Raw genomic sequence first — 22,947 nt, forward strand, 5'->3', positions numbered from 1 at the left:
GCGGCCACGTTTGCCATGTCAGCCAACTTTTTTATTTTTTATTTAAAAAAAAAAAAAACCAAAATAGATGCCATGAAAGCAGGAAATGAAATAGTTTCCCAGTTCAGAAATTCAGTTTCGTCTTCGCCACTCCCAAGCTTCGTCTTCTCCCAGGCTTTGTCTTTCTAGTCTGTGGCTTCTGTGTTCGTGCGAGAGCGAAACCGATTGTTGCAGTCGCCGTCGTGGGACAGTCCAGATCTCTAAGTCGCGGTCGTCGTCGTGGGTGAGAGAGCAACTGGTCTACATCTGCTATTAAGGTACATTGGATCTGTAGTGGCTAGATCCAGTAGCTAGATCTTCTAAAATCTCACAAATGATTCTACATTGAACTGAAATTTTCATTCGAGAAGATCTTGGTTCCCAGTGAGAGGAGGACCACGTTTGTTTGTTGTCAGTTTGGCTTCCCCACGTTTGCTTGCTAAAATAGCTTAGAAAAATTATTGGCTTTGAAGTTAGCCAAAGAAATTGTTGTTAACTTCAAGGTCCAAGGTTAAAAAAAAATAAAAAATTTGAGCTTCCCCATATGTGCAATCTGAGAACATGCAGATTTCTTCTTCGACCTTTTTCTTAAGACAAATAAAGATATAAGCAAAAATGCTATGAATTGAGTAACTACAGCTCTGCACATTGCTGCAAACCCATATTTCTTTATTGTTCTTCGAATTAACAAGAACTGCCTGCAATTCAACATTTGTATAAAGTCACTTCTATAGGATCTCATTTAAATTAACCGTTAAATACAGTCTAAATAGACAGTCATTTGGTCAAAAGTTCCATGAGTATATATGTTGGATGCTTATTACTAATCTTCGGGCTAAATGTTTGTTTATAAAACTCTAACTATTGATAGATTAAAATAAGTAAACACTAACTATTGATTTATAAAACTACTCAACAAAAAATTACAGAAAATGATGTGAGTAGTGAGTACTTGGGGACAAAGAAATAAGAATTTTAAAGAGCACAAGCTTTAAAAGCATGCCACTATGCCAGTATTGCTGGTAGAATTAAACAAAAGCAGCATATAATAATAGGAAATCTAGATTTTACCCAATAAACAAAAAGTTGAATTTTGGGTGTTTTTAAGGTGTATATCTGCATGTTTATATATATTTGTTTCGTGCCTGCTCATGCTTGAAGATGTTTTCTTGGGTCTCGATGAGTTTCTTCTAATTTGCTTAACCTCTTTGTTTCCTACCGTGATAATAGAACTTGGTTTCATGACTTACAAAAAAGAAAAATTATAAATATTGATGATCCTCTGTTCAGTTCTTGTTTTTTGCTCCTCATGCATCATATGGATGTCTGGTATGAGCTATCAAAATAGTTATGTTACCATATCAAAGATCTGAAATCTCTCAAGATGGAAAACCAATGAATATTCAAGAATTTTCCCCCAAGGGAGGACTGCATCTTTGCACAATTGATTCAATTTTTTCCCCAAGGGAATTTTTATCCTGCTGGGCAGTGATGGTCTCCCTCTCTTTTTTCCTTTCTAGTTTCTAAATATATCTGAGTTCATTTTTCTAAGATAATGTTCCTGATTACTAAAACCTTACTGGTTTTTCTAATTTGTTATTGTTGTTAGAATACTCCTATATTTCTTTGGAGGCATATCTATAGCTGTTGTATTTCCTTGCTCCCTTATTTGCATTTTTAGGTGCATTTCCCCCAATTTTGGGTACACGTTATTCCCATGAAGTGATCGTATATATTTTTAACTGGAAATTTTGTCCTATGTTTTTAGTTTATTTGAACTGATTGACTGGTGGCAATTTATCCACCTACCACCTTGAGGAGGATGTTCTTTCTAGTGAGCTGAACGGAGGTTTTTATAAATTTACATGATAACAGTTTGAGTTAAATATTAAAATTCCATTTTGTTTCATCTCTACTTGATATTGTGGGACTTGACTTTGTTTCATCTCTAGTTTATATCTGCTAAACTTTGTCATATTATCTTGACAGATGCATGTTGGGGCGATGGATGGAAGACAGCCGGATAATGAGAATAGAGCACATAAGATTTTTAGGATTTTGGTTTATGATTTCGAGATCTATTGAGTGTATTTTCTTTTCTGGTATTGTGATTGTAAACGATATGTAAGCAAGTGATTGCAATATGTGAGTTGAGTAAGTGATTGTAAAAAAGATGCTGAATATTTTGTTATATAAGATTTATCAGTTTCTACAAATGAAAGAAGCTTTTTTGTGGTTCTATAAATCAACCTGTGTCCAGTAACACAATTCTCATAGTACACAACAATATTCCAAATAGTTCCATAATACACAGCATTCCAAATAGTTATATAATACACAACATTCCAAAATTTTTTGGTTGGAACTCAACAATGCTGTAAATGCTAGATAGCATGGGGGAGCCCCTCGTCCAAAACCATGAACTTCCCTTGAGGAAAAAACCAAGATTTGATGGCATGACCTTTAAACAACTAGCCCCCCACCCTCTGTAGAGTCCCATCAGGCCTTTCTCCTTGATGACTTCCGAAAGTGCTGCTGCCATGTGGGGTGAGCACTTACCCTCTAGAGCTCCCACCATTAGCCTTTTCCTCGCCACCTCCAATGGAAAGCTAATTGTACTAGCTAAATGAAAATTCATCGTCACAAGGCATGCACAAGAATTCTGATCAATTAATAAGCAAGTAGTTCCAAAACCCAATTAATATGTTATATTGAAGCGCTTAATGGGCAAAGAATCAGTTCTAGTTCAGACATAAGATACATGCGATTAGTGGTGTTGTATTATAGCAAGTTGGCAATGGTACATTGACTCCAACAAATTAAAACAAAAAGCAGAAGAATGTAAAACCTTTAGAACAACAATATTAACGTAATTAAAAAAGCCTTTACTTTGACCCACCCCTACAAACAAAATTAATGTCAATATATAGCCTTGTTTAATATTGAGGATGAAAATCGTGAACCGATTAGGCCTATGCTGAAAGGTGAGCTAAAGCACAATTTGTTTTGGCAACTGCATTCTGCAAAGTGCAGGGAAGCTGAGAAATGAGTATAAACTATGGATGGGCAGATTCAGTTGTCCGAGAAATTGCGGCTGTTTTCACTTCTGATTGCATCTTATGTGCAGTATTTGCTGCCATAAATTATTCTTGCCCCTTAGAAGTAAAAAATTAACAATATTCAATAGTTACTAAAGCTATTCAGTTTGCAACGTTGTTCCCAAGTATAACAATATTCGGTAGTTATTAAAGCTATTCATAAAGTCATATATATATCATTGACGAAAGGGATTTTTTAAATCTCTATCTATTTAATTAATATTAAGCAAGGCTATTCATTGACAACAAATATTAAAAAAGAATTGGGAATTCTCCAAGTGCTCACAAGCTGCTTGAGCAATGAAAGCCCTCGATAATGAATATTAAACAAGTCTATATATTGACATTAATTCTCTATCCAACACTAGTTTCCAAGACACCCAAAATCATTGTCAGCTTACAACAAAGGAATTTTCAACACCAATGAAAGCCCTTGATAATGGAGTTCATCAATCAGTCGACACATCCCAATTGAACATATATCTAAGTGCATCTTGAAACATCAGTACAACCTAATAGCTATGGCACCCAACTAATCATAAGACAAATTATTCATAGAACTTAGCTCATAGCTATCAACAGAGAAACAATAAATCCTACAAATGATTAACTATCTGCGGCAACTGTGATTCCACCGAATTATAAAAAAAAAAAAATGATTGCACCTGTACCGGGACATATATTTGAGCTGTTCAAAGACTATGATTCAAAAACTATGATTCCACCGAACATATATCTGAGCTGTTCAAATAATTGAAAAAAATAGTTGTTTATATAGCTGTTTATATAGCTAAGGTTTGTTTGTAAAAAATAGTTGCGCCAAAAAGGAGACAAAAATAGGCGAACGGACATGGAACCTTACCTGGGAGAACCTGTCTTCGTGCATTAGCTCCTCTGTTCACTTCGACAACTGTGTCGCTGCTGTGAGTGTATGGAGTGTGTTTGAAGTTTTGAACTTATAAAGGGTACGAGTTAGCTCGTGGGTTAGGGTTTCGGGCCTCTGTGGGAAGTTTGTTTCAGATCTGGGTGGAGAAGAAGAAAAAAGGGGCTTCGTCGATTCGTAGGTATGGCTCTATGGCTTCGTGGATACGACAAGGAGAAGAGACCCATCGTGGGTTCAGTGGTGTTTGTGGCTGTTTTCGTGAGACAAAGCAATGAAAGTGCCGTGTGTTCGTGGGTGAATCTGCAGCTTTCTCGAAGACGAAGGGAGAAGAAGAAGATGCCAAGCGGTCGTGGGTATCGCTGCGGCTTCCTCGAAGACGAAGATGGACTGCTTTGGGTTGGATCACTCGTGACAGAAGGGAGAAGAAGAAGAAGAAGATGAGAGAGAGAGAGAGAGAGAGAGAGAGAGAGAGAGAGAGAGAGAGAGAGAGAGAATGTAGGGCGAAATGGGAGAGGAGAGAACCGAAATGCAATGTTAGAAACGACGTCATATTTAATTTTTGCCACGTCAGATGCGATGCCGCAATTGGGACGCAGGGCGGTTGTATACAGAATTTTTGTTTTTTAAAATCTCATGAGGTTACCATGATAGTTTAGTCTTATCTCATAGGATTACCATGATAGCTTAGTCTTATCTCGTAGGATTGCCACAATATCTTATCTCATGGATTACCATGATAGCATATCAATGCCTTCTTGACTTAGAAAAAGATTTCATGATAGACTTGTATGCTTCATGACATATGGCATATATTCATGATCAATGCTTATCATAACATGGCATGACATAAATATTTCAAATAAATAGGCATAAAATATAACATGAATTTATTGCATGGATCTTACCATCCCACATACATAAATACACTATAAGTAAGTTAGAAGTTAACTTACAATATCCGTGCAAAATGAAAGCATCGCATTGGATGAAACAAGAGACGTTCTAGAGTTAGAAATTCTCACTAAACCACATAAAAACAGAATTTACTATTTTAAAACATAATTTGCAAAATTACCTGTTAACTCTCGGGAAATTGCATATTAACTCCTAAACTTTTGAAAATTACAAACAGGGCCCAATATTTTCATACCTCATGTAAATTCTAGACTTAGAATTTACAAAAATTGACATATACTACAAGAAAACCACCATGCCCACAACGACCTTAGCCTTAAAATCATACTTGGCTTTCTTTTTGGCCCTTAAACACATCATCATGCCTAATATGAATTTAACAACTTATTCACATCAAAACCCTAGTTCTAATAATGTGCCAAGATACCCAAAACATGCATTTCTCAAATCCATAAACTTGAAAATTCAAAGAATCACATGAAACATCAAGATTTGGTCAAACCGAACCTAATCTTGGTGTCTTTGGCATTTCACTTGCATTTTGGACTCCAAAAGTTCATACGTCCTAAAATCTAACATGCTAATCACTCAAACTTATAAGATAACATGCATGACTTAGCAACAACATCAACTTGTTCATGAATAACAATCGGCTTGAACAAAAATCCTTGAACCTGAAACTTAAACAAGCTTGAACTTGAACAGAATGGCTAAATCCCTAAGTTTCAAGCATATATTCTTGAAACATCACATCCATACATATCTTATACATGCCTTCACTTGATCTAAGTAGCATATTCAACATATCTTAGCAAATCACAACACCAAAGAAACCAAATAGTCAAGGTCCTCCAAACTATGCATAAAAAACATATCTCTTTGCATGTTCATCATAATCCAACAAAGACCTTAGTCATAAAGCTTTAAAAATCCAACTTAAACCATAAATAAAAGCTTTAAGTTTCTAAACCTAGAATGACAAACAAATCCAAGCAATCTCATGCTTGAAGGGTGGTTTCAATTCTAACACCTAACATATTCATTTAAAACCCTATATGCCATAAATCCTACCAAAAAATTGTTTAAACATCAAACACTACACCATAGAACCGAAATATTTGGGATAACTCATCATTTCATCACAAACTCCCTAGGCATAACAAACTTGCTCAAACCAAGAAGCTTATCACCAAACTAATAACTTCCAACCTTCAAACTATGAATAAAAGTTACCAATATACTACGAACAAACTCGACTCAAATCATCAAAACATAAAAGGGATTTAAGTTAGGAATATAACACTTACAAGCTTGAATGTCCAAAAGAACCTAGCACCAAACTCTCTCCCAAAACTCACTTTGTTCTCAAGAAAAGAAAATGAAAAGCTCAAGTGTGGGAGGAATGAAGAGGGGCATGAGGCTATAGGGGAAGAGGTAAGGGGCTGACTTGAGTGGTTGGAGGTGTGACAATTGATGGGAAGGTTGCTTTAAGAAATAGTGAATCTTTGGTTGATTTTGATCTTGTTTTTGCTGAGTGTGAGTGTGTGTGAGGTTTCATGTTTGACTTGTGTTTTCTAGTACACTATTGGGCTGAGCACAAGGTACAAGATTGTTCAAGAGAGTGGTCATTAATGTGAGAGTTTCTTGTGAAAAGAGCCAAGGGGAATGGGGTCTCTAGGCTGGAACTCTTTTCTCAAAATCAAGTGGGCTTAAGTTGGGGTTTGGATAGGGTTTCATTTGGGGTTTCAAGTCCAATTCCAAATGGGTTGGTTAAATGAGTATATCTTGGTGCAAGGGAGCGGATGAGGGTGCAAGGGAGTGGATGAGGGTGTCAGGAATAGTACATGAGGTGATGGTTGCTTGTGGGATTAGTTTAAACCAATGAGAGGAGCTTGCCTAGTCAAACCAAGTAGCATCACTTTTGGGGTTTGGGAGTTTTGGGGTTTCAGCTACTCCACAAAGGTTCGGGGTTTCATTTAAGGTTTCCAACCCTCTTTGGTGGCTGGTCATGGTTGTACTTGAGTTGTTGGAATAGTGTAATGTGCATAAGAGAGCATGGTCCTATAAGAAAGTAGGTAGGTTGCTTGATTTTCACTCCATCCTCCTTACACATTTGTACTCCACTTGATAATTGTGAAATGTGCTCCAAATGAAGGGTTGTAATGGTGCCATGTTTCCAAAACATTTCCTAGTGAACCTAGGCTGATTTGGACATCCTACATGGCGATGTGATAGCTATTTGGTCTTAGGCACCACATGGCACTCTCTGGTTGGCCTATTATTCACCCAAAAAACTCGAGACTTTTTATTGCACCATAAATCTTAAAAATTTATACGAGTATAATGGTGCAATTCTTTTCGCCAAATTATGTTTCTAAGTACCTCAAAAAAAAAAAAAAATCAATTCCCTTAGCAAATCGTAAATCCTATACACTAACAGACGAAAACCTAATTGATCGCTTGACTCGTATTCGTGAAAGAGTTGGAGCTACGTTTACAAGAACTGAATTTCTTGTTTTCCTCATAATATTTATGTACTATTGCCCAAAATAGATATTTAGATTGATTAACCCCATGACCCCATGAATTGGATCCAAACAAGTATTGAGTCAAGCCAATACTAAGAAACTGTCCTCTTTTATGCTAAAAGTTTCCTTGTCTTGATTTTTTTGTTGTATTTGCTTGTTTTGGTTTGGGAGAAGTAAGTACTTGAGATTCTAAGTTATCATTCAAGGATGGCATGAGGTAGTCAATGTAGCTTTCTTCCCCCTCTTGTAAGAGGGTAGTGAAGACAAGAACTCCATAGAATTGTTAAGCAATCCTTCAAAGCAAAAAATAAATAAATAAATAAATAAAAAATTTGGGATCATGCAACTCGATCAAACTCAATTAAAAACTTTGTAAAATTATGTTTTGATAAGTACCATCTGTTTTAATAAAAACTCAAATCAAACTTAGATATTTTGATGTATTTTATGATTTAACAATAAAAGAGATGATTCAAATACAAAAGGAAATGTAAACGTGATATGGTGATGGAAAAGAAAACCCCATAGGATACCCTTTTAGTTTTTGACATGGAATAGTTTCTAACACCCTAAAGCTCTTCTTCCACGGATGTGGCTCTTATATGGTTCCTAGCACCCTAAAGCTCTTATAGGTGATAAGTTGTGCTCAGGTTTTTTTCTTTTCTTTTCTTTTCTTTTTTTCTTTTTTCCTTTTTTTTTTAAGCTTTGGTAGTAGTTGCAACTTTGCAATTGTAGCTCGTTAATTTCAATATTACAGAAAATATTTAGTTCTTGAGTAACTTTATGATAACTTGAACCTTATCGTGAAAGTTGTTTCTGCAAACAATATAAAAACTTTCTCTAGCTTCCCATGCTGATCTCTACACAACTTTCTATGGAAAAAAACTATATATCTATTTTCTAGACAGCTTCTTGTACTACTATAACCTTTCTAGATACAATATGCTTATCGAGCATTGCAAGTTTAAAATGGGGCATCTCATGCATGAAAAACTAAATTGCCATATATTAGCTAAATGTCATGCTTGCTGAGAATGGTGGGATCAAGACTTCATATGCCATTTGGGGCACGAATGGAAAATGGAGACTTCATAATCATACTCAAACCAGAAACACCTCACACTCAAAAGTAGCAACACTCATATATTCTTCCTTTAGTTCATTGGGAAGATGACAACAACAGACTCAAACCAGTTTTTGAAATCATATATGCAATTAGTGGATTTTTTTTAATTGAGAAATTGCATCTCAAGACTGTAAACAAACATAAATCCAACAAAGACGTATATGCAATCAGACCCAACAAGTGCTGCGAGTTAGCTACAAAACCAAGGAAAATAAAACAAGAATCTCTAAATTTGCGACCATCCCCAAATTTGCACAAGAATTCTCTCCAAAAACATACCAAGATGCTCGAAAATCTCAAACTTGGTCAACTAAAAATTTTTACATAGCTAAAGAGCTGGAGAATAGAGAGATTGAGAGAGAAGAGCTTGAAGCATACACAAACCCATTCGGAAATGGAGGAGCAACAAGAAGTTTTCAAAATGTTTACCTCAGCCGAACAACGGACTGCTTAAACCGGAGAGAGCAAAGTTGAAGCACAAGAATGCAAACCGATGGGTGATGGAGTCGACGAGCGACAAGTAACTAAGAGAAAGATTGCGCCTAATAAACCACCAGAACGTAAATGAAATAAGCTAAACCACGACAATGGGGAAAAATGTACCTAGGAGAGAGAGAAGCCATGTAAAATTAATTACACATGTACACAATGCACTCCAGATGTAGCAGTATCACTGTAGCTGACTGAAAATTATAGATAAAATACAACATCAATTGGATGCCCTTTTTGAACTAATTTCTTTATATTTGACGGATAATTAGGTTTTACATCATCCATCGAGGATGCTCTAAGACTTGGGATCAAACTTGAAGCCATTGCCAAGCCTTATCTTATCAAACTAGAGGAGCACAAATCAAATAACCTAAACCTCTACAGTGGGGAAAAAGTACCTAGAAGAGAGAGAAGTCAATTAAAATTATTTACACATATGCGCAGTGCAATCCAGATGTAGCATTATCACTATAGCCGATTGAAAAGTATAGATAAAATAAAACATCCGTTGGATGCCCTTTTGAACTAATTTCTTCATATTTTACAGATAATTAGGTTTTACATCACCCATTAATGATGTTCTAAGACTTAGGAATAAACTTGAAGCCATTGCCAACCCTTATCAAATCCATTTTACTTTACTGGAAATATTAACAACGATGGGAAAAGAGGGTCCAGCCCATAAAGGGAGTAAAGGGTTATCTAGAAATGGGCCTATTCCTAGGCCTAACGTCACTACAAAGGAGACTCATCGAGTCAATGTGACCTATTGTCAGTTCAATATTTTGGGACTTCAAAGTGGATCACGGGCATGTCCCAACAATCTTGTCCTCAATAATGGCAGCCGCAGGGGCTACCAACAGCCCAGTACTCATTCAATGAGGTTCGTGTCGACTCAGAAATGACCCGAGCTCATATGACTCGGTACAATACGAACTAATTAACAACCCTAATTAATTTTGTAAATGTTTTTGTTTTGATAAGAACAAAAGCTCAACGTTTCAACTGTCTTGTATAGTCTTTTATTCCCACTAGCTATTTCTTTCCTCCCAACCTCTGTTAAGCCTGTATCGGAATTCTTTTCACACTGTTTTGAACATCTCTCGATCTATCACATGCATGTTAAACTTGGCCAGAGTCTCACTTGATAATGAAATATGATCGCTATATTGAATGATCTATGCGTGTGGGGACTCGAAGTTGTTAAGTCAATGAGAAGCACGTGGAAGGGTGTGCAATAGGTGATATGTGTTTAGAAACAATACAGTCTTGGCTAAGTGAGCAAAGTCAAATATCGGTAACTAGTCAATTTTCAAGTTGACTTCAGCAAAAGATAAAAGTGATTTGCATTGAAGTAGTTAAAACTCCATTACTTCAATTTTGAGTTAATTCTATTTATTTCTCTAAATTTGCTCAGTTACTATTTATCTCTAAAATAATATTTTACACTAAAAATATTCTCAAATGTGTTTGTTAGATAATTATGTTGAGAAAAAAATAGTTAAAAAATAATAATTTTAAGTAAAAATTAAATTATTAATTAATATAGAGTGTATTTGCAAAATATAAAAAAAATTTAAAAAATTATTATTGAAATATATAATGCTTTATGGTATGACTATCTTGGAGTTAGTGGCAAGTGAGAGAACAATGGAAAGAATAATCTCAATTCTCACCAACTTTCATATATAATAAACACAAGTAGAAATGAAATATGGCAGAACCTCACGCCAAGCTTGTTTTCATTCTTCTGTAATTAAAAAACGAACAAACAAAATTCCCACTATAGGATAAAATATACATATAAACAGACCAGATATTAACACATAATTCACAAAGAATGAACAAAATCTCCTATCATTTTGGCCTAACTTTGCACCGGACGTTTCCCATGAGGATCTAATCTAGGCGTAGCCGAACTGGTTGCCGTTGCGCTGTTGGTATTAGAGGTGGAATCAAAAGTATGTGTATCTGACTCCCCGGAAGTTCCGGCGGAGGAAGACATTCCAGGAGGCCTCCGAGATCTTCGGTATCGGGATCCCGGCACTCCTGGTCTTGACGGTTCTTCCAAATTGCCATGTTTCTTTGATAGCGACACTACCACACGACGCATGTTGGGTCGTAGCTGCGGATCACCTTGTGTGCATAGCAGCCCTAATTGAATGCACATTGCTACTTGCTCTGTGGCTGCAGATGATGCTAACGTGGGGTCCATGAGCTCCAAGCTCCTACCTTTTTTATAAAGCTTGTATGCCTGCAGCAATAACAATTAACAAACAGCGATGATTCTCAGAAATTAAATAATTAAAAAAAGTTATCATTATTATATTATTTGGATAAGCTACAAAAGAAAAATGTTTCATAAACTATTGGTTAATTTGAATGATTTTTCTCAGAACTTGCGTAATGTTTCATAAACTATTGGTTAATTTGAATGATTTTTCTCAGAACTTGCGTAACTAGAATGAGAAATCGAATTTCCCTAACGAGATTTCTCCGGGAAGATTCCTCTGCACGAAAAGTTCAATTTTTTCCCGTACGAAAGACAGCTTATGTCGAAACGCAGGATGTGGACAGGACTGCAATATAAAAACTAAAAAGGTAGCCCGCCAAGTTTTAATTGTTCGTCATAAATGAAAAAATCAACTGTTTAATACTTGACTTACCCAGTCCAGTAGATTCTGTGCGTCCACATTTAAGTTGAGCGAGTTGTTTCTCTGCCCGCTGATTAGCTCTAAAACCAGGACCCCGAAACTGAATACATCGGCCTTCACCGACAGATTTCCATGCATGACGTACTCCGGGGCCATATATCCGCTATTTTCATGAATTGGAAGTAAAGAGTTAAAAATTATAGAATAATATAAATAAAATAAAATAAAATACTTGAAGTTTCATAGTACTTCTTGAGAAAGTGTTAAATCAATAAAAACAAATTTTGACATAATATGTTATATTGTAAAGTCTCTTTTGCTGTATTTAAATCTAATATATTAAATTAAATCACGTTAATTTATGAATTTATTTTTATAAAATTATTTTGTAGATTAACAAAATATTTTTCAAATAATAATGTATGCTAAGTTGCATGACAACGTACTTGGTACCGGCCACACGGGTGTTGACATGCGTTTCATCTTCTGGGAAGAGGCGGGCCATGCCAAAATCAGCAATCTTAGGAACCCACTTATCATCAAGTAAAACATTGCTGGCCTTGATGTCTCGGTGGATGATGCAATTATGCGAGTCTTCGTGAAGGTAAAGCAAGCCCCGTGCAATGCCTGCAATTATGTCGAACCTCCGCTTCCAATCAAGTTCCACTTTTTTGTTGGATTCTGTATTTAGACATAACAATCACCATCAATGAGTACAAAACACTTTGGCACGTTATTCAAGTATGGGAAAATTAAACTACTGAATGATCACCATCGTCTCAATATTTTTATTGTTTAATCAACTAAGTGATTTGAACCCTATGGATTAAAAAATGGCTGGGTCTCCGTCTCTCTTCTGAACCGCCACCTTTTGCAACAAGTTTGATCAAGAGAGAGCTGTGCAATTCAGAGACGAAAATTTGGTGGCTTAGAACAGAAAAATTCAAATTATACACGTAAGTCAAGGTCGCAAGAGCCGTCTCCTTCAGAAGATAGATCAAGACGAAAATATCAAATTCAAGATGAGAAAGAAGTGCAAATATATAATTTTTTTATCAGTATTCATACGGGGAAGGAACAAACTTCTTAAAACCAAGATAAGAACATTGACTGGCCATCATCTCAAAATATTTAAAACGCCATAAAAAGTGGGGAGCCACGCCCACACCCTTTAGGATTTACGCTTCATGAACACAACCATTGTTTTAGGAAGATATATATTTTCTATCAAGAAAATCAGAGACACCCATATCATATGTTTACATTATTTCATGAACGGATGTATTAATTGTCAAATTACTGCCATTCAAACATAATTTTGAAGATATAGTTACTTCTTTTAAAGAAAGTACAAGTTTTTTTGTTCCCTAACGGTTGATGCATAAACCTGTTATAAGTATTTAAATCACAAATCAAAAAGCTAAAAAAGACTAAGCTAATAGGTCTTTTAAGTAAAAAATGGTGTTTTAAAGAAAGCATGGCTATTTCTATAAAAGAACATTGACGCATAAACCAGTTAAATGTAACACTTTTGTAAGAGATGGTATCACAGCATTACCAACCGAAGAAAAAAGGCTATACTACAACATTATTTCTGTTCTACATTACAGTATCTTCAACATTTTCAGCATGTCTCATTATGAACATCTTCAACACTACTTATTGCCCAATTGGCACTGGAAATCCCCTTCTTAGTAGTATCCTCTTGTCCAACTTAGAACATGCCTTTATAAAGCTATAACAGAAAAAGAAAAGCATTTTGAAGCTATTTAGCCTCATGCTTGTCTGTAGCTTTCCATTTAATTAGAGGCTGCTATCATTTTTCTGCATTTCCATTTAATTAAATACATCGTTATCCTTTTTTCTTATGGATTAAAAACTGATAGTGGCTTTTCTAATAAGGTTGAACATCTTGGATGATTGTTATTGTTCTGTTTGTTGTTTCTGGTAGCTGATACAACATAGCTTGGATAATTTTGAACAGATAAGTTATGCCTCCAGTTTTTCTCAAATAAAAAAAGTTATGCCTCCAGTCGTCATCAAATGTGTTTTTCTTTTTACTTAGTTGTGCCAAGAAATGCCTGGATTTTTTAGCTCAAAAATTGGCTGACTGTGCAAGAAAAGTTGGATTATTCTGTGTAGTATACCTGACAGGGTTATGTTGACATGATACTTTGTAACACCCGTCCATCCTATATTCAAATCATATATAGTGGGTAAGTTAAAAAGCTAGTCATGCGTGCTAAGTCTCTCATTGTAGGTGAACTGGCTTTATAAACAATCATAGGGAAGCTTCAAATTGGCTAGAATTTCAGGAGTTGTGGTGCAGATAAGATTAGCGTTTTCCCTAGGTCGTTTAATATGGTATGTAGCCACCCAATAAGGCCAACCATGTAATAATACTAGAGCACTGTGTATCATGACCTTGATGAGGACATTAGGAATTTAAAAGGGGAGTTTGTAACACCCCAGTTCTGCATTGGAAAAAGGGCAAACTCACAGAGGTTGGCTAAGTTATAAAGGTAGTCCTAGATGCTGTCTCATATTGGCTAATTAATGGGTGAGACTGAGCTTTATATGTGATTTTAAGGGAACTTCAAATTTACTAGTTTTTTGGAGTTATAGTGCAGATATGACTGGCATTTTCTCTTGGTTGTTACATACTTAAATAGACATGAGTTAAGTTAAACATGATTAGTCACTTTATTTCTAAATTTTTTTCAATTAATATGGACAGGTTTTACAAGGAACCTACCCAAAATATTAAGCAAGTACTTCCATGACCTACATAAAAAATTGTTCATCCTCAGACTCAGTTCCTGTAATTTAGACTAACATATTGCAGGCTACAGAGAGTAAAGCATTACACATAGAAGCAATATTGTGCAGCATAAATTTTGTACATGTGAAAAAAAGGTAGAATACTGCATAAAGATTTTATCTTGGATCAAAGACCATAAAAGTATTAAGCAATATAATTGGCAGAACTTACTATTACTATGCAGCTGTATTACCAGCAATGCACTTAGAACCTAAACATATGACATTTTTCATTGTGTTTCACTCTGTTACTAGATAGAAATCTCCATAGTTAGTAAAAAAGAAAGAAGAAGAAGAGGAAAAAGAAATCCAAGACAGGAAAGCAGCTCAGAGTAACACAGAACTTACTGAATATGAATTTGTCAAGGCTCTCATTAGAGACATACTCATAAACGAGTAGCTTCTCCTCCCCATGAACGCAATACCCCAACAAATTCACAACATTCCGATGTTGAACACGTGCCAACAACTTAGCTTCATTCATAAATTCTTTCATCCCTTGGTTTGAGCTTTGTGAGAGCTTCTTCACGGCAATCTCCCTTCCATCATTCAACTTCCCCTATTCGAAAAACACCCCATTTTACTTGGAAGAATTTTCAATCTCTCTTTTAGGTTTTACCAAGATACTAAAGAAACTTTCTCCCTTTGGAACAATGGTCTAGCCAAAAACATGGTAAAGCTTGGTAAATTATTACCTCTTGGATGGAAACTTGAAAATGAAAAAAATAGGATTGAAGATTTAACAACTTAGCACACTATAGAAATACACCAATGAGGGTAGTGGCTTTAACAACTTAAAATATGCATTACCTCATACCTGTAGATGATATTAGTGATTCATATTATCGTCTGAATGTGGTTCTAAAATGTTCACATACATGTATGATACTAGTGGTTATAAATTCTATTCAAATTTTCCATATAATTTTTTCAGTCACCACCACCACTAATCCACTATTTATAGAAACTCACTCAACCGTGGAATTAGTTGCTCAGGAAATAGTGAAAGATCAATTCGATTGTGTGGTACCCAACTAACTGTCCAAGGTGCATTTATCTCAATCTCCGAAACTATTTCTCTTTCATTATCAGAAAAAGTTTGTTTCACAATTTATTTTTTAAAACATATGTGCGTCATTAATTTTGTGAAAAAATTGTTATACCCACCCAACAACTTGCTGAACAAAATGTGCAAATATTATGGAGGAAATGACAGTTTCCTTATTTTACTCTGTGTTGTATTTCAAAAAAAAAAAAAACAAGTAACAATGACAAAAAATGAAAAGATGAAACATCATTAAAGCAATTTCCAATATATTAAACTTCAGATATTCATGTTTCCAGTAACAAAAAGAAAGGGAAAAAATGAGCAAGACGCCAAACAAACCTGTAAGAACAGTAAATCTGACTTTGCCCTTAAACTTTCTCATAAACCAAACAGACTTCAAACTTTTCCGGGAAGCTCAAATCACACATGGATCGTAATCTTACCTTGTATACGGGTCCAAATCCACCTTGGCCGAGCTTGTGAGTTGGGTGAAATTCTTTGGTGGCAGCAAGTAAGGTCTCATATGGAAATAGCTTCTGCTCCTGTCGAGCAATCCTCTCCAAATCTTCTTCATTTTTTCTGTCTGATAGATCACAACAGAAGAAGAACATAGATCATTTCGTGATCAGGAACGTAGCAAATCAGAAACATATGCAAAAAATAGGAACTGGGTTTTGCCATGTTGCCTTTGCTTGAATTGAATTTGAAGGGCTTGATGAGATGCTGAATGAAACTCTTCGACTTGTCCATGGCTTTCTGTGGTTTCAAATACTAGGCCATAGAAGATGATAAAAATAAGAAAAGGCAAAAAACAAGAAAACTTCCTCGAATTTATATCTGAAAAGTAGTTTATTTTCCTTTGGAACAGGTTCTTCAGGTTCTTTGTCCAGCGGTAAACAGGGTGGGGATGAGTGATGATGAACGATTGGTTTATGGCTTTCAACAATGAATATGAATTAAGGAGCAGAGCAACATCTGAAACGAAATGAGCGTGTTGACCCAGTTACACCCATCTTGACTTTCGGTTTCTAATTCGAAACTCTCTTTTATTTTTCCTTTTTCTAAGCCATCATCTCTTTTCACCAGCAGCCATTAAATATTTCCACGTGCTTTCTAAAAAATAAAAATAGTTACAATTATAACTATATTTTAATACTTGTATTAATCATATTTAATTAATTAAAAAATAAATTTTATTAAAAATAATATTAATTTAAATTTTAAATATAAAAAAATCAATATTAATATATAAATTATTACAAAACTTTTTCTAAAATTCCAACAATTACTTCTAAGAAGCCAAGCAAAATCCCCTGCTTTTAAATTATAAAATTTATTAAAATATCTCATATTTTATATAAAATAAAAGTTTAGTATTTTAAATGAAATTGAGAGAATTTTGTTCCTTTTGTTTTACTTCTAGGTAGATGGAAATGTTGAAAAGTTTATCAATAGTAAAGAAAAAATAATAATTAAATATTAAATAATAATAAATAATAAATAATAATAAAGTAATAATAATAGTAGAGATATTTTTGATATTCTTAAAGTACTATTATTAGAATATATAAATGTAAAAATATTATACTTAAAATTGTCTACATTATATTAGGCAAATGGTAACTACAGTAATTCTAAAACTAAAATTAAATTTAATAATTACTTTACACACATTAAATATTTATTTTATTATTTTTTTATAACACTCTCTTTTTTCTCTATTTACATCCACAAACTTTCCTCAATTTTTTTAAATTAAATAGTAAAACATGATAAAATAAAATAAATTAATAATTAATAATTAAAATATGATAAATTAAAAATTAAAAAATTAAATTTTTTTAAATTATTAATTACTCATTACTATATAATAAATAAATAGATAATTTAAATTCATCTTATATTATTTTACTATTATATAATAAAAAAATTAATTATTCTAATATGAAAACTTATATAAATAGAATAGCTAAAATTTAAATTCATCTTATATTCATCAAAATATCTTTTATATATGCATAATCTAATAACAATGCTCTTAATACCCAAACGTAACTACATGTTTAGATTTTATCAATTCAATTAACATCAACTTTGTTACGTTGATTTAGATTGAGAAATATTTTTAATTTATTTTATTTTATCTTATTATTATTATAATTTTTTAAATTTTTATATAAAATATTGTAAATAATTTAATTTTTTTAAAATTTTAATTTAATTTTTTAAAATTATAAAATAAAATTAATATTAAAAAATAATATTTTATTTAATTTTTAATTTTTAAAAATATTTGCATTTGCGGCATTTTCATCTAATAAATTTGAGTAGTACGGGATGTGGGTTAACTCTACTCTTCTGGACTTGTCATCATTGTGTTACGTTAGAAATTTGAAATTGACGTTTGAAATTTCAGATTCGCTACATGTCATTTATCCTTGCCATATATTATTTTATTTTTTATAAATTAATTAAATTTTTTCTTAGTTATATTTCACATATTTTAATAAGAAAAAAATAAAAAAAAATAAAAAATTATATATCTCTTATATATTAAAAGTGGGAATCGACGTGCTACAGTATTAAGAACAGTAATGAACTACAGTGTAAGAACAGTAATTTTTTCCCTCGTTTTTTGCTTCCGTGTTATTACATAGTTATTTATTTAACCTTTTGTTCTTCCTTTGTATTGGTTTCTATGAAGATGTTTTGGTATTTAGTGAAATTGTATCAGAGATATTTTTTCAGAAGAATTTAGACCACAGAAATTTTTCATTCTCGGATTACTCCCGAGCTCTCTCTCTCTCTCAGACCCATTCTCTATCACTATACCTCACGACCCTCGATTTTTCTTCATCTTGCTGAAATCCAAATCACCAAAACCGTGAGACCCAGCCCCAACACCTGCGATTTCTTTCATTTTCGGCTTCGTATATGGGGGAAGGGTCGAGGCGGGATGACGTGGAGCTTGGATTCAACGAAGACGGAGCCGGAGGTGATGGAGCGGTAGAGCGGGACGAAGGCCGTACCAGTGGGTGAGGTTAGCATCGTGATAAAGATAAAGAAGAGAGAAACAATGGAGCCTATCGCTCTTCAACCTCTTCATTTTTGTGTATTTTGAATTGTGATTTTTGTTAAATATTAAAAAATTTAGAATTTTTGAGATTTCCTTTTGGTTTTGAAGGGGCTATGCCGGCTGTGATGGTCGATAAGCAGAGGAGTTCATTCTCTTCGTGGAGTGTATACCAAAAGCGTAACAACCCGGTGACGACCTTCAAGACCTCGATATTGTGGTGGATGATTCTCTCACAGTCTGCTTAGGTTTTTTTTTCTTTTTTTTTTCTTCTGGTTTTTGAGTGCTTATTAACTATACTATCTACTTGAATTAGTCAGTAAAGCTTCAATTAGTTCATGCTGTGGTTGCAGCTTTGTTGAACTCGGGTGTTTACTTCAATTAGTTCTAATCAATTACTGAAAGTAGTTTACCTAGGGTCTACTCAATCCCATTCATACCCATGGGTAGCTTAGCTTTTTATAGGTTTTTGTTTTTCGTTTGGGTCTAAAGCAGAGGAATGAGCCTTTTGATATAAAAGAGTCAATGGCAGTGCACTGTGGGTAGGTTTAGCTTTTGTTCCTATGGGCTTTATTGATGTTTGTAGAATATGTTTCTCAAATGTTTTGGCTTTGTCCAGAATGATTAGTCTTCACCTTTATATATAGATCTTATATGATAGTTCTTAATCACACATTTTAACTACCATAAAACCATCTAGGATACAATGGAGTGAAGGGATTGAGTGCAATGACGATTTCCTAGTTGAAACTCATGGACAAGGAGGATGCTTTTCATACCCTTGTTTGGGAATGATTGATTAAGTGCCTCTCATAATTTTTAGCAGAGTACTGTTCAAGGATGTCTCTTAATTACAAACTGGCAGACATCTTCATCTCCAAATAAACTCATCCATACCATGATTGAGTGCAGATGTAGAAAGTATATAGCTGTAAAAACTTAGTACTACTTGAGATCACAAGGTCACTTCATCACACAGTTTCTTTAAAAATACTAGATTAGGATGTAAGCTACTTCATCACAGTGATCACACAGATTCTTTAAAATTAATTATTTAAAAAACTGATTTTAAATAATTTATTCAAGTGCAGGATTTCACAAGTGGGCTAACTTCATAAATAAGATTGGAGTGCTCTTCCATAAATTAATAACTCAAACATCTATTTAATTGGATCAAATATATATAATCCATTGGAATCATCTTATTCACTTTCTGATTTCTGTTTCAGATGCTTCAGGGATCTTCATGCAATAGCAACAAATAGAGAGAATATATTGTGTTCTCTTTAGGGATGAGAAGACTTCTGAAGATGAAACCTATTGAAATAGTTTAGCAATGGGTTAAATTATGTTGAGGTTAAATTTTTTTTTAAGAAATTTTATTCTCTTGAACAGCATGAAAGTATTAAAATGCAATAAGAAGAGGAAAAAAGTTAAATATTTTGCTATTTTTATTTTGTTATTTTATTTTATACCAAAAATTGAAAGGTTCTTTTATTGAAAATTCTATATGGTACTTTTGTTAAAGAAAATACAGAACAAAAGTAATTTCCACTGTATGGTTTGGGGTTGATGATGCTTTGAGTTTTTTTTTTTTTTGGCATGTCATCATTTTTTTTGCTTTAATTAATCTAATTTATTGGTTTGTTTCTTGCAGGAAATCTGCACTTTTTGGTAGGGAATATGCACTTTTTGGTTTGGAGTTGATGGTCCTTTGAGGTTTGTATGTCTTTCAGATTTTTCCCGGTTAAATTATGTTGAGGTTAAAATTTTTTTGTTAGAAATTTTACTCTTGTGGACAGTATCAAATTAGTAAACTGGAATAATAAAAGAAAAAAGTTAAGTATTTTTCTATTGTTATTTTGTTATTTTATTTTATGAAAAAAAAACTGAAAAGTTCTTTTAGTGGAGAATTCTGTAAAGTATTTTTAGGAAAATACAGCACAAAAGTAACTTGCACTATATGGTTTGGGTTGATGATGCTTTGAGGTCTTTTTTTTTTTTTTGTTTTGCATGTCATCGTTTTTTTTTTTTTCCTTTAGTTAATCTGATTTTTTTGTTTGTTTCTTGGCCAGGAATTTGCACTTTTTGGTAGGTAATCTGCAGTTTTTTGTTTGGAGTTGATGGTGCTTTTAGGTTTGTATGTCTTTCAGATATTTTGTTTGGAATTGATACAATAAGCATCGTAGATATCAATTGGTGTGATTCAGCTACTAATTTTATCTTCTTGCTCTTTACTTTTTGGCTCAAAATTGGTTCTATTTTATTGGAAAATGGCATAACAAGGATTCTAATATTTTTAAATAAACAGCTGTTGTGGTAACGTGCAATATAATATAACAATTTATTTATACTAAAAGCTGGAATATGAGCACACCAATACATGGACCTGAATTTAACTGCATAAATAATCATTAGTCTCTCATAACTTACCTCTCTCTCTCTCTCTCTCTCTCTCTCTCTCTCTCTCTCTCTCTCTCTCTCTCTCTCTCTCTCTCTCTCTCTCTCTCTCTCTCTCATAAGGACTTTCCCTTGGTTTGCAAATCAACACCTTTTGCAAGACTTGGTGATTCAGATGAGTAGTTCTATTCTTATAACAATTTGTTTGTTTCGTGGAGTTTGTGTATGTTGTAGATGAACCTTTGTAGAAGCTTTATTTTGTATGCAGAAAACTTTCTATTTCGTTTGGAATATAAATTTTTCACTTCGGGGTGGAGGTTCTGTTGGATGTTCCATGATTTATTCAGTTTCTGTCAAGTACAGCTTTTACCATTTGTAACATTCCCATTTATATATATAGTAGATATATAAGTTTGTGTTGTGGAGGTGAATTGTTATGTGGTGGATGGTATATATATGGGTTCTAAAGTGGTAGGAAATTTCTATATCTCTCTCCCTCTCTCTTACTCAGTTACTCGTCGAAGGAAGAAAATGCTAATGCCAAAAAGAAACTAATTAAAAATGAGAAAGATATGTTATGTTTTCAGTCACATTCTATTATCTATATCTAATTGATTTCATTTTTTATTACTTTTTCCGGCTACCATATATGCAGGTTTACTAGGGAACAAGTCGAACAACTTGACAAGAACAAGCAATGGTCCAGGGCACTTGATGGTTCTGGTTACCTTCCAAGAATGGTACCTATCTTTAGGTAAGATAATTATACTTCTCCTGATCAAAGTTTCGTGGCCATGGATCTGTAAATGCTTGATTATTTGCACGGGCTTGTTTAATCGAAATGAGTGATCATTTGATTTTTAGTTTCCTTTTGTAGGTTTTGTATACAATCTTGTTGCTTTATTTTGCAATAATTAAATTCTTATGACTTTTGGCGTGGTTTCGCCAATTGAAGATATTTTTTGAACTTCTAATTGTAAATAATTTGTAGCTAGCTATTTCACAGAGTTCAATTAAATGGTAACATTGTCTGTGTGTGGATTATAAACACTCTACTATCCAAAGCAAAAGTAGCTTTGATTTTTGCTATGATAAAAGATGATTTTTTTTTTTTTTTTGGTGGAGAACTACAATGCTTCTGTGCATTTTTAGCTGATAGTCTGGAATGAGATGCTCTAAAATGTAAAATGGTCATGAGGGAGCAGCCTCCAAAACAGCTTCGGTAATAATGGTTATACTATCTTTCATTATTGCTGTTATGGAGGGCGTTGTTTTTTTTTTTTTTTTCATTTCTTGCTTTTGAAGAACTTAAAGAAAAGCCTGCTGTGGAGAGCATTGTTTTTTAATTGGAAGAATGGTCTTTGAGGCTGTGGGTGTGTGTGTCTTGCCACACTACCTAGTCAGTTTGACAACCAATTTTTACTATTTTGGCGTAGAAGGTAGGAAGTTTTTTGGTCATCTCAGAAGTAACAATTTGAGGTCATATTCTTGTCTTTGGTCTACCAAGGCAGTGATAATATTTTTGGGTTGATTCTGGTGAATATTGCTACCTTGGTAACTTGTGGCCTACAGTTGCTGACAAGGAACTACTTGTCAAAGCAAAAAAAAAAAAAAAAAAAGAAAAAACAAAAACTATGGGGCGATCCTTGCTACTTCTGGTTTGAGATGCAATTTTTTGTGTATGTATCTTATTTCTCATTTTCATACTCACCTGGACAATCTCCCTTTTGAGCACCTTCATAAAAGAATCAAAACTGAAGTCAGTGTTCTTAATTATAAATAGTCACACGAAGCAAACTTTTTGTTGATTTTCTTTTGAGTCTAGCCTCAGGCCCATTTCAGAGAACCAGTTAGATAAGCAGCTTTAGCTGAGCTAACATTCTTCATAGATG

General features: G+C 33.9%; 1 protein-coding gene and 2 long non-coding RNA genes across 3 annotated transcripts; 1 reads left to right on the plus strand and 2 right to left on the minus strand.

Moving 5' to 3' along the window:
* The first annotated feature begins 85 nt into the window (after window positions 1–85).
* LOC122310980 lies at window positions 86–2,263 on the plus strand. Its single transcript, XR_006242711.1, has 2 exons — window positions 86–296; window positions 2,008–2,263. It is a non-coding gene; the product is annotated as an uncharacterized LOC122310980 (long non-coding RNA).
* Window positions 2,225–9,165, minus strand: LOC122310979. Its single transcript, XR_006242710.1, has 2 exons — window positions 8,998–9,165; window positions 2,225–2,640 (listed from the first exon to the last, which is right to left on the minus strand). It is a non-coding gene; the product is annotated as an uncharacterized LOC122310979 (long non-coding RNA).
* A 1,555-nt stretch (window positions 9,166–10,720) lies between these two features.
* LOC122311002 (putative receptor-like protein kinase At4g00960) lies at window positions 10,721–16,613 on the minus strand. Its single transcript, XM_043125331.1, has 6 exons — window positions 16,269–16,613; window positions 16,026–16,165; window positions 14,883–15,093; window positions 12,161–12,395; window positions 11,727–11,877; window positions 10,721–11,314 (listed from the first exon to the last, which is right to left on the minus strand). The coding sequence occupies exons 1-6, from the start codon at window positions 16,330–16,332 to the stop codon at window positions 10,928–10,930; spliced, it is 1,188 nt and encodes a 395-aa protein (XP_042981265.1). The 5' UTR covers window positions 16,333–16,613; the 3' UTR covers window positions 10,721–10,927.
* Window positions 16,614–22,947: the final 6,334 nt, after the last annotated feature.

The sequence above is a fragment of the Carya illinoinensis genome, chromosome 5 (assembly GCF_018687715.1).
Source record: "Carya illinoinensis cultivar Pawnee chromosome 5, C.illinoinensisPawnee_v1, whole genome shotgun sequence".
Taxonomy (NCBI): Eukaryota; Viridiplantae; Streptophyta; class Magnoliopsida; order Fagales; family Juglandaceae; genus Carya; species Carya illinoinensis.

Bases quoted from the DNA above. Each gene is read 5' to 3' on its own strand.
- LOC122311002 (XM_043125331.1), bottom strand. From the start codon at position 16,332: ATGGACAAGTCGAAGAGTTTCATTCAGCATCTCATCAAGCCCTTCAAA. The intron at 15,094-16,025 runs GTAAGATTACGA...TTTTTCGAATAG, and splicing joins GATTTGGACCCGTATACAAG to GGGAAGTTGAATGATGGAAG. The intron at 11,878-12,160 runs GTACGTTGTCAT...TCATGAAAATAG, and splicing joins ACCCGTGTGGCCGGTACCAA to CGGATATATGGCCCCGGAGT.